The sequence below is a fragment of the Primulina tabacum genome, chromosome 4, assembly GCF_025594145.1.
Source record: "Primulina tabacum isolate GXHZ01 chromosome 4, ASM2559414v2, whole genome shotgun sequence".
In the NCBI taxonomy this organism is placed as follows: Eukaryota; Viridiplantae; Streptophyta; class Magnoliopsida; order Lamiales; family Gesneriaceae; genus Primulina; species Primulina tabacum.
The window spans coordinates 9929915-9943000 of NC_134553.1; the positions used below are offsets into that span (position 1 = coordinate 9929915).

Consider the following 13086-nt stretch of genomic DNA (forward strand, 5'->3'; position numbering starts at 1 on the left):
AATAATAATTTATATGTTTGAATAAAAATACCAAGGCTTATTGTCTCTATCATGTATTATTTTCAAATTGAACTACTTTACTATACACCATGATCTAGGAAACGAAACAGGGTTGTGCTAGGTGTTGTTGAAAGAATCTGTGTCAGGAACCATCTGTTGCGACTGCGTGGTTAGGCTGTGAGGAGCAGTATGTAAAACCTGGTTGATATAACTCGACGACACTCCAGTCAAAGAGGTAAACTGTTCAATTTATTATACGGAAGCATGATAAGTCATTTATATATATATATAAATTCGATCATCAGAACATGATATATAGGCTGAAAACCTTGCGTAGCTGCATGTGTTTATGTTATATTCCTTTAAGAACATGCTCGATAGATAAAACAATATCTAGTGCTATAATTATGAAGATTGAAGATATTTTTGGAAATTTTGAAATTGGGGAACTCAAACAAAGATTTAAAGGAATGAGAAGTGAATAGAAAGTTGAGTATGAAGATGGCAAGTTATTGCTAAGTTTCCCTAGTAAAAACAATATGAATTAATATATTATTATATGGAAAAATAAATTAATTTTGAATTTTGGTTAATTAAGTTTTGAAAGTTTGTTTTTGTTATAAATTTTTATTTTAATTCAATTGCTAATTGAACACCAGAAAATGCTGACGTGACACAAAATGTTGATATGACACTGAAATACTAACATCGAAAAATGGTGTTTTTGTATCGAACATAGTTGTCTTTTCAGATATCACGTCAGCAATTTATCCAAGATAACGAAATATTAAAATTTAGTATATCAAAACCAAACTTTGAAATTTTAATAAACCAAAACCAAAAAAATAAATAATTGACAAAAAACTCATTTTACCAATTTTGTATATATTACAAGTACTAATCCTACAATTAGTACCAAGGGCAATGTTTCTTGTTCGACTCAACTCTTGGATATTACAGGTACCAGGCGATAGGCGTTCTTCGTATAAAATGAGCCACTGTTCCCACCATTACTTTGAAATTTTCTGTTCACATGCTACCGTTAACTCTTCTTCTCCTCCAGTCTTTAAGCTTCAAACTACTATTGTTCAGTGTCTTATGCATCGTGCTGATGCACAAGAACATCAAGAAATTCGTTTGGTTCTCGGGTTAACTAGTGAGAGATGTTTACTCGACGAATTGAGTGAAGGTGTCCACATGTATATAATCAGACCGACAGTGAGGATGATGGCGCCGGCTACAAATCCTGGCGGAAGAGATGATGCAACGCCAAGATATGGCAGCGGCAGCGTAAATAGGTATACAGATATTGGCACTGCAAAGAAGAGATAAAACCAGGGATGTTGCCAAGAAAACATTAGAAGAAACATGTTTCAAAAGGACATGCGTGCTGAATGAAATTATATCGCGAAGGAAATGAATGTCAAAATCAACTAATCTGAGTTCCGTAAGTAATGATTACGAGGATGATGCATTGTGACATTTTGATCATCTTAATTTTTGGATTACAATTAATTCGGTAGTGTTAATAAAGCATCTGGTCTGGCAAGTACTGTCAATTCTTTAGGATTCAGTATTATTAATTTCTCCAACAAAGAGACCGAGAAAGTATCATTGAATCATCATATTTTGAGTAATTTGAATTCTAAACTTTAAAAGTTGAAGCAGATTATAGACTAGTAATGCAATGGAAATCACCATTCCACTTGAAGTTTCAGATGAGAGTTATAAGTGACAAGACGACAAAATAAACGAACCTGAAAATGTTGATGCAAGACAGGATACTACAGCTGAAGAAATCTTGAGAAGATGCAGCAATGATATATTGAAACCCATGTTTACAATGATAAAGAGCAGCGGTAGTAAAGGTGCACCGTCGCATCCTGTGGCGAAAACAGCATATAATGTTATCAGCTATAACTTCTCTAGAACAATTGAGTTGACCTGTATATTTTTGTGCGTGTATGTGTTTTGGGAAATGTTTAATTAGACATAATTAAGATATATATTATATTCAGATTTTAAAATTATTCATTTCTCACAAATTTAGGCATCTCAACCAAAAAGGCTTATAACTTTGTGCTGCGGCTCAAGGTACATATGTCGAGCCAGAAAATTTAGATACGAAAAAAGCCAACATGTTCTCAACTAAGGCGACTCTTATAAAATTCCTTGACTGCATGTAGAATCATGCTTAACACCAGTTAACGTACAATTTTTCATTAACCAAGAGCAAATACAAACACCAAGGGCAGAAGGATAAGTACAATGCGCATAAGAGAGGTTTACTCTGATTTCAATTATCTTAGTTTCAAAATATGGCAGAAGAAATTTAAAACAATTCAGATAGAGTTTTAATGCATAGGCAAGAAAATACAAAATTTTGTGCGATTCCATAGCGCAAAAATAAGAGGTACAAATAAAGTTGGTCAAATAGCAGAATCACGAGTAGCACATGACTTACTGTTCGACATGGTGCCAACATTCAAAAAGCAGGCAGCACCATCTTTGAGATAACTTGGCAATTGATTAAATGGGATACCCCATAAGTTCGACAAGACTGGAAGGAGGAGGCATATAAAAACTGCCTGTAATAAGCAAGTTCAAGCTTCTGGTAAAGTTGAAGTACACGGCATTCCAAATATATTTAGGGTCAGATTAAACATTAACCTGGAAAGCAGATCCAAAGGAGTTAACGACAAATAGATCCACTGTACCTCCCTGAATGCAATAACAATTAGGTATTTAATTTACTGAAATTAAAATCACTAACATTGTCAGAAATTAACTTTTATGGAAGTCAGTGGAAAATCCTCGAACACAGAGCATGTCTTATACTCTGGAGATGTTCCATGACTCTCAATGGATGAGCCTATATGACTCTCATTTACCTTATGTGCATGCATAGATCTAATATATAGTAATTCACAAAATGCAGGTCAAGAGTTTGTATTTCCTTCAAATACCACTTGTAGACTAAATGACACAATGGAACTCCAACTCGATGATGACCAACTTTTACACACAGAATAATGTTTTTAAGATCAAAGGAATTTGAAAAAGGTTTGGTTTGAATTGGAGACTGAACCTAGGAAAACCAACCCTTCTAGTACGAAGAACTTAAAAACAAAAGAAAATACTTTTTTGTAAGATGCTATATAAGATTGAGTAAAACTCATGAGTCATGATTTATAAGTTGGCGAAAGGGTAAAACTGTGACATACCTACCTTCAATCTTTGAGCAGCATCCAAAAATATTGTTTCCTGTAAATAATTGGTGAGAGTAACTAGGGAAATATAAGTACAAGGGAGCTTAATTACCCACAGAGGAAGCTTTACCTTCAACACTGTATCAGCAGCTTGCAATAAGAAAGAAACAATCATCATAATACTCCAGAATATGCCAGCTTCCATCAGAGAACCGGTACCTGATCCACTGCAAGTGCAAAAAGGAATGACTGAAACATTAAATAACAAAGATATGCCAGGACTTGCAATGTCACAAGCAACGCTGAAGGGCTTTCTAGGTATTAGAAGAGATATACAGAGACTTCTTTGTCCCATAAAGCTGATGCAATTTAATATATAAAATGTTCAATCTTTTATTTGTGAAAAAATACACTGGACATAAACCACGATACTTTCAAAAGTTTTGGAATCATTTATTAAACAAAGAATCAATTAAACCATCTTTAAAATTCTTAATCTATTGCATGATACAAAATAGTAACCAAATTAAAATGACTAGAACCGATGCTATTTCACTGCAGCAAGCCCATTAACTTCATACTGATGAAAGCACTGTTGTTGTTTGAAAGGGTGACTCAGATCTCAATCATTTGTAATCGTAATCTGATATCGTTTCTAGACCAATTGTATAAAATTTTACTAGATAATTAGCGAACATGATAATTTGTTGTAATCATTTAGATCTGATAGTTAATTTCATGAGAAAGAAGTCAAAACCTATATGAGAGCTGAAATTGGTATAAGATAATCCACAAGTTTCTGAAGAAATATCCAAAAGAGCAACTGAATTTTCTAACTTCTCAAGCTTCACTAATAACGAGCTTAAAGCCATTTTCTCGTCTAATTTTCAAGTTCTTGAGCATGCTGTTTTTCGTAGAAGCTAATAATCTATCATCGAGTGTAGATCGAGGGAATGTGGATATGCGTTGAGTGAGGTAGAGAGAGAGAATGGGATTGATATGAATTACCTTGCAACAGTTACTATCACACCTACCGCCACCAGAAAGCAACCAAATAATTGCTTGAAACTGTATCTCCTCCCAAGAAAGACATAAGATAAGACAAGTTGCCAGACAAGAAAGCTCTGCAAAAGATTAGCAAACAGTCAAAGTAATTCTACTGCTCCTACTAAATTAATTAAATGCAGAGACACACTCGTAGCAGCAGACATGTTACTGAAGTTGAATTTACTGTACTGACATCTATGTCTCAAAGCCCTGAAAATCAACATATTTAGTGGCATAAAAACATGATTTAGTGACTAATTAAACATGACTTTATGGCTATAAAAACATGGCTTAGTGGCTGAATAATCATGGAGTAATGACTTATGAGACATGGGATAATGCCATGTAATGAGGTGCCTTACCAACTTTCTATAAAAGGGTACAAATTGCCACACATAACTCACATTTCACAAGCTCGAAATATCTCATATTCGGAAAGCAATTCAACAACAAAACACTCTAGCAACACTCTACTCATTTTCAAGCAAAAAGTTTCGTCCAAGAAGCACCAAATTCTGAACAACACTGGACCCTTGTTTGAGCCAATTTTGAGCATAAGAGAATATCATTTCGAGCAACAAGTCATTCATTACTTTATTTCGAGAGAATAACAGGTAAGTGGGCTTATAAGTATGCTTTAAAATAATGATGTTCCTGTTATTTTTGAAAACTCGATTGTACACAACATGTTTTATGACTTTTGATTCTGTATATGTTTCTTTCCGCATGATTCCTTTGTTATGATATGAAATTTTGAAAATACATTGTTATGATTCGAATTAAAAGTGGTAAGTAAATTTCCGAAAAATGACAAGATAAGACCAGACCCTGATGTGGTGATTTATAATAACCGATATACGGCCTCGCCCTTTTAGAGAAGTAATAATTAGGGACTGGTCAGTATATCATGGATAAGGAGATGAATAACAGTGTTTTGTATAATTCGATACCCCAATTACAATAAGTTTTGATACCTTGTTTCGAATTCTATTTTACCTCATGTATTGATTCATGTTGCGACATGTTATCTTTGAACTCAATTGTATTTATATTTCGTATTCTTGTGTCCGATTGGCCCCCCAAATACTGAGTGTTTCTCCAAACACTAACCCTTTTACTTCTCTCCCCATATAATGATGAAGATCAAGTGTAAGAAAGAGAAACACACATGTTTTGGGGTTGTTTGTCACGCCCCGAGCCTGGGCCCGCGGCTGTGTAACTCCACAATGGGCCCCTATAGCAACTACTTCGTATTCGTACTCACTTTACGAAAATGATTAACCCAAGTTGCTATAGAAGTCAATTGTAAGCCCATTATAAACTCATTGTAATCTTTAATTTTTAAGATATGGTACAAGGGTATCAGAGTCACCCCTCCTTCAGACCGCGACGTCCTCGTCGCGGCCTGACAACTCGATCCACCAACGCTGAGAATCTAGAGGTGGCTCCTACAGGTTCAAGAGGTGGCTCCCGTCATGTAGCACTTTGCCCCGCAGGTTCAAGAGGTGGCTCCCATACACGTAGCACTTTGCCCCGCATAGCACTTATTTCCCGGTGTTCCTTGCTGGTGACCAGCTCTGATACCATTCTGTCACGCCCTGAGTCCAAGCCTGCGCCTGCGTGACTGTACAATGGGTCCCTATAGCAACTACTTCGTATTCGTCTTTGCTTTACGAAAATGATTAACGCAAGTTGCTATAGAAGTCCATTGTAAGCCCATTATAAACTCATTTTAAATCTTTAATTTTTAAGATATGGGACAAGGGTATCACAATCACCCTCCTTCAGAACGCGACGTCCTCGTCACGGCCTGACCACTCGATCTACCAGCGCCGAGAATCTAGAGGTGGCTCCCGTCATGTAGCACTTTGCCCCGCAGGTTCAAGAGGTGGCTCCCGTGCACGTAGCACTTTGTCCTGCATAGCACTTATTTCCCGGTGTTCTTTGCTGGTGACCGGCTCTGATACCATTCGGTCACGCCCCGAGCCCGGGCCCGTGGCTGCGTAACTGCACAATGGGCCCCTATAGCAACTACTTCGTATTCGTCCTCGCTTTACGAAAATGATTAACCCAAGTTACTATAGAAGTCTATTGTAAGCCTATTATAAACTCATTTTAAAATTTTAATTTTTAAGATGTGAGACAAGGGTATCACATTGTTGATCAAGTTCGAGACATGAAATTTCAAAAATTGGTTTTAGTTTAATTTTCCTTTACGTTATCGTTTCCGCAATGGTGCTATGCACTGTAAAAACAGTTCAGATTATGTAAGAGACTGGCTTTTGGCTATTTTATGTACTACGTGGGTTGTTGTTTTGCGATTTTAATTGTTAGCAATGCCGATGACGCGTCTCAATTTCGGGGCGTGACATAAACAGATTAAATATTTGTTTTTAAACATGAAATAAAACAAATAAGCTTCACAAAAACCTGGAATGGAAAATTTCGGATTTAAAAATTCTTAATTTACTTGAAATTTCTACTTTCAAGTGGATTAATAACGAGATACATGTTATTATAGTTCTAAACTCGTGAAATTTCAAACTTACAGTGCCCCCAAATTTATATTTTAAAATGGCATATTATTCAGTGTCACAATTGTAAGGTTCTGTTTAATGTATCATCAGCAACCACTAATTTCAATATATCACGACTTAGTCAATGCAAGAACTAAGAATCATATTCAATTAAAGACAGAAAAACAAATATATGTCGTCACTACCTGAGATAATATCGGAATTGCAGCCCCCGAAAGAATAGCTGCTCAAGCATAAAAAAAATTAGGATGAATCAGGCTAGTAGAATGATTTCTCATAACTGTTATAATGTACAATACAGTAAAATGTATGATGAATATTGACACTTCCACTAACTTTTCACTCCGAAAATTAAATGAGCTCACATTTAAATGTGTGTGTGTCTGTGTGTGTGTTTATTTCAATTTCACAATCAACTCATAGTAGTAGCGTTAAAATTTGATCAGGTCACTGATAAATGTAAAACATAAAAAAAATTCTTGAGTATTAGCTGTCCAAAAAAAATTCCAAGTCAGGTCAAAACCTTCAGCAAATGTAAGCAACATCACTGAAATGATTCACATCATAATTTCCAAAATCAAAAGAGGGAAAATAAAACATTTGCGACAAAAATATCATCAGTAGATTACCTCCAGCTGCCATTCCAGATGCAGCTGCGAGAGCCTCCAAGAAGCCAACTGCTATTAATGGAAATTTAGGCAAGGATAGCATTTCATCGGTAACCTTGCCAGCTTGATACCGGAGATACAAAATAGAGAAGTATACAAATACATACCTAGAAAATAACGTTAACATGCTACAATCAGTAATATCATAGGTATTTAATGACAGTTTAGATAAATTTTTAAAGAAATATGAAATATTGACTGCATAAAGCCAGTCCTAATAGAAAACTTTCATACGCTTCACAATATTTATGTAACTACTCTCTTTTCTATTTTTACAAGTGATTACAATATAAACAAGCTTAATATCACAAATAATATTGCATTAATAATTTCATCTAGCTATGTGCACTTTCTTGATGCATTTTTTCCAGGTAAATTATAAATACTTGAGAAGTGTTGAATAAGATGGGATAGTTGCCAAAATGGTCCTCTTAGCCTATTTTGTGCTTTGGTAATGTAAATATCCAAATTTGGGTTTGGGTCCTATAAGTTAGGTCGTGTATTGGCTATAAATTCATTTCATGGAGTTCTGATGTTGTGTCGAGAAATGCTGATGTGTCGCTTACACATCAGTACTACGGCAAAAAATGACCAGAAGTCAACATAACCTAATTTACAGGACTAAAACCTAAATTTGAATATTGACAAGACAAAAACACAAAATAGACAAACTTAGCGGCCCATTTTGTTTATTTTCCCAAAAAAAGATTACTATGTATAGCACCTGACAACTGAACAAATAACGAAATAAATATCACCATTTCGCAATATTTTGAACCCTTAGACATCATGCTAGGAGAATATCACTCATTACAAGAGTATAAAACTTCAGGGTGAATATTTTTCTAAAGAAATTGTGATGGCCATCATATATGTTTTCCTCGAGGTGGCAAGTTCAGTGTTCTTGTAATTCAGATAGGAGCTTGACATTGCAGTTAGCATTCGCCGATGTGTAGATATTTTGTGTGTTATCAAGTGAAAGAATCTCTTACTAGAGTACGATATGTGTTTCGGATAAAAGAATTTCTCTAGTTATATGGACTAGTTATGACACTTTGGAACTTACATATTGTAAATTGTGTTCATGTTGGGGTCTTGTGAAACCAATATCCTAATATCTGATTGGGACATCGAATGTAAAAGATGGTACTGCACACGACTATGACTAAAGGTTGTTAATGCATTATAACAGGTATAGAGGGGGTTGTCATGCATGTTGGATGGCACCAATTCCTTCGATTGAAATATGTTTATGATTTGATAATTAAATGAGTTTAATTAATTGATATTGTGGAAAATAATTGTCAGATGGTTCAAAGAATGGACAAACAACACACGATTTAATGTGTGAGGTAAATATCTAAATCGTGCATTTTATAAAAATAATAAGAATAAGAATCTGAATGCAACGATGTGATAATTCTCATTAATATAATCTGTAAATGTGATAATTCTCATCCATTTTCGCCAATGTTGATGTTGTAGTAGACTGTAATGACCCAAATTCTAATTTGAATGAAGTACTAATTAAGGCAAGATTAAAGCTTTGTTAATTAAGCATTATTAAAGAAGTGATTGATTGAGGATCATCATGTTGGGATCCAGTGAATTTAGAATGGTTCATCCAATCTACTTCAGATTATCTTATTTCAATAAATCCAATTAGACGAATCAGATTATGACACGTGAAAGATCAGATTGAGTTCAGATCTTCTGAACTAGTTTGGATGCAGCCTATAAAAAGAATACACCGTTTTCTCTCAAGTTCTAGCCATATACCTTAGGTTTTTAGTCAGTTTCTAGGGGATTTTAGTGTCGGGAAGCTTCGGAGCTAGTGCCGACTCGAGGAAAGGTGGGTGAACCGGGACACGTAGATAGCGACGTCATCAGCGGACACAGGTATAATCCTGAATCCTGAAATAGTGATTTAATGATCATTAAGAAGAACTTCGAGGCATGTTTAGTAATTATGAATTTGACATGATAGTGATTTCAGTATGTTGGTATTGTCTAGTTTCAGATGAATAGACTTTCTGTCAGATTGTTTTAGTGAAATACGTGATGTATTGACTGAGACATCCAAGTGTAGTTATACACACTTATATGTTGCATATTTAACTGTTGCATGATACATATTTTACTGCTTTGACATATTATGAATGACATATCACGTTGGATCTTATATCTTTTAAGATATACCTCGTTGGTTTGGGCCGCTTAGCTCTGTTCTGTATTGTGGACCTATGGGAATTGAGAGCTACAGTGTCCGACGAGAAACCCTGGACTCTGATGACCATGGACATTGTAGGTTCACGTCTTGATGACGAGTGTGGGAGCCAAAACATACTTATGATAGATCAGAGACTACACACTCAAGCGACTCTAGACTCAGATTAGATTCTAGACTTGATCTTTGAGATACGAGCATACTGTATTTCGCATGCATAATATCGATTTTTATACTCATACATTCTCGTATTGGCCTATTGTCGCTCACGTCCTTGTTTTCATCTTGGACACCCCAATCCACGGGGCAGGTCTTAGGTTGGACGGATCGGACGGCCAGGGCAGTGGCTAGAGTAGTTGGGTTTTCGGTGGCGATCTAGTGAAGGTTTTATTTGATTTCTCATATTCTCATACAAGATTATGAATTCAATATGGTTGTATTAACATTTAAGACTGATATTATTGGCATATTTTCTTTTGGGTTATAAGATTATTAATTTATTTCGTTTCCATTGTTTAATTGTAGTTATCAAGTTTAATTAAACATGCTTATTAGTCTGTTTATCAATGGTTCGGGTAAGGATGCTGCATAGACCCACTTAAAAAAATAATCGTGAAGTACATCAAACCTTTCCAGCAATTTATGTGACCAGAATGATCAAGTTTTTTTGTTTTATTTTGAAAACACGAACATAATTTCTTTATCTTATCCTCATCCCCTAAACTAATGACTTGGTATAAAGACCAAAAATAAGAATATACCCTAGTCGCCAAATATAGTCACTTGGTTTACTTTCCAATCGAATATTATAATTGAACAACTCTACTTCCAGAGCGAAAGTCAAAAACTTCAATTCCTCATTAAGCAATCACTGATAGTATCGAGTAGCTCACTTGTCATTGTACAGTTAAGAGGGACATTAATTTACAGGCAATATTCATCTAGACCACTTGCAATAGACATATGGATGCCAATAATGGAGCAAACGACTGACTGGTAGGTAGGGGCAAATGGGGACCATCTCCATCTCCTCAATACTTATAATATTTTACATTAAATAAATAGGTCTTCTAGATAAATATATATATATACACAAAATTTTCTATACCAAATTGATAACTAACAGTTTTAAGTTTGCATACTCAACCCTTACGTTGAAATGAGAGCAAACGTGGAATATCCAAAAGTGAACTACTTACCATGGGGATCCCACCACTTAAAAATCCAATTCACCACCAGGGGTTCTCATTTAAAGTGTCCCACACCAACCCAAAGTCTACAACATATCCTACCGTGTTTCCTTTTCACGTAAAAGCGTAAGCCCCGCGGCAAAAAAAAAAAGACTTGCACTAAACCATTACACAGAAACGAAAGGCCTTAGTCTCTAACTAGCCTGGAGTTATTCCAATATCAATTCGTGATGTTGTAACCATGCTAACAGATGGTAAGAATTTGAATCAATTATTGAAGTTTTAAAGCACTTTTTATCCGCATAAATCCAAGTTATAACAATAGAAGGTCCATGTTATAAAGAGGTCCACAGCCTTTAAGAGACACGATATTGATTGATGGGGCAGACAAAGGAACAATGCAATCCAATACAGCTATCAATGAAGAAGACGCGGCCATCGGAGACTTACAGAAGTACAATCATTCACAGCACAACAAGGTCTTCTGACAAAAAGCAAACGACAGCAACAGTCACAGAGTACGATTTCTGAATCATTAAGGTTCTTGCAAATTTTCTTTTTGCTTTATTTCAAACTTTATGTTTCTAAACCGGCGAGGTCAGGCCAGTGTGCCGCCTGTTCTATAATATGCTTACGTCGTAATCACCAAGAATCATAAAGATTTTGAATTAAAAGGCTTGTATTATTTATTATAAATATGTGGAAATAAATTTTTATTTGAGAAGAAACTCACTAAAGTATTGCGCTTGCAACCTTAATGAATTTATTAAAGTTGATTATTTTGATAATAAAAAAGCTGTAAAAAGACAATAATCAAAATCATTTCATAATCAATTGAAATAAAAGCAATTTACAGAGACAGTAAAAAGCTGAAAAGAACCCGAAAGTGGCGAGCTGAGCAAGGAAGAAAGGGTAGTGCTTGAGAGGGACTAATGCAAGCTTGTATAGCACTCGATTCCCAACACCAAACACCACCGTAGCAGCTACCGCGACCATCACCCCCACCCTCCGACCAACTCCCCCACAACCCCTCTCCGCCACAGCCACCACCTCATTACGAGGATGATGGCTATCGAACGAACAGCACCGAGGCCGCGCTTCCTTCTGCCCTATCGCCTCAATCACCCATCGACTCGACCGCAGCACTACTCCCCCTCCTCCTCCAACACCTCTCCGTTGATTAATCCGCAAAACACCAACCGACGAAGGGACTCGCCGTGAAATGTGGTGATTCGCCGCCGGTGACTCCACGGCGACGGCGTTCACCCGCCGGAAGCTCACCGACATCACTTCTCCACGTGTTAATCAATGTAAAGATCAAATTATCGTTGGATTGATCTGAAAAATGTTGGAAATTGAAATTCCAAGGAGAATGGGAAATTGGAGCGAAGAGGCTCTACTAATGTCAATCGAATAATGGAAAGCAAATGGAAGAAATCTGTGTCCACGTCATCATTTGTTTCAAATTGTCAACGTCATCATTTGTTTTTTTTAAAAAAATTTATTATTATTTTTCATCTTATTTAATTAAAAAATAATAAAGACAAAAACTTGTTTAAGACGGTCTCACGTGTTATATTTTGTGAGACAGATCTCTTATTTGGTTCATCCACAGAAAGGTATTATTTTTTATACTAAGTGTATTATTTTTTATTGTGAATATTGGTAGGATTGACCCGTCTCACAAATAAATATTTGTGAGACCGTCTCATAAAAGACCTACTCAATAATAAATATTTTGAGAGCCACAAAATTATTAATTAATTAAATTTAAAAAATAAAATATATGTGTTTGTCTTGGTTTTTGTTTTGTTTTTTTTTAAGTTTCATCCATTTTATTATTATTTTTTGTAATTCTTAAAATTACAATTGTTCATATTGGGTTTTTTTATAATTAATTTAATTTTTAAAATATATTTCAAAAATAATTTTAAAAAAAAATTTCAAGATCATGGTCCGTACTTCGTAAGTACGGATGTTGGAGCGTCACGGACGTTGGAGCGCCCGTGCTTGTTAAGCACGGACATGCTCCACGTTGGAGCATCTGTGCTTCGTAAGCACAGACGCTCCAACGTGGACCTCCACGTGCGAGAGTCCGTGCTTACGCGACAAAGCACGGACTCTGTATATTTTTTTTCCTTTTTCTGATCCGTTCATTTCCTGAACCTTTCACATTTCCTCAACCTTTCACGTGAAGTTCTGATTTCT

The 13086-nt window shown here is 35.7% G+C and overlaps 1 protein-coding gene across 1 annotated transcript; it reads right to left on the minus strand.

Annotated features, from left to right (window-relative positions):
- Positions 1-911: 911 nt before the first annotated feature.
- On the minus strand, positions 912-12299 carry LOC142543065 (protein CLT1, chloroplastic-like). Its single transcript, XM_075650065.1, has 10 exons — positions 11759-12299; positions 7423-7568; positions 6979-7016; positions 4218-4333; positions 3340-3436; positions 3229-3264; positions 2671-2721; positions 2465-2588; positions 1758-1883; positions 912-1315 (listed from the first exon to the last, which is right to left on the minus strand). Exons 1-10 carry the CDS (start codon positions 12163-12165, stop codon positions 1125-1127), a joined length of 1332 nt encoding a protein of 443 aa, XP_075506180.1. The 5' UTR covers positions 12166-12299; the 3' UTR covers positions 912-1124.
- Between the last annotated feature and the right edge of the window lie 787 nt (positions 12300-13086).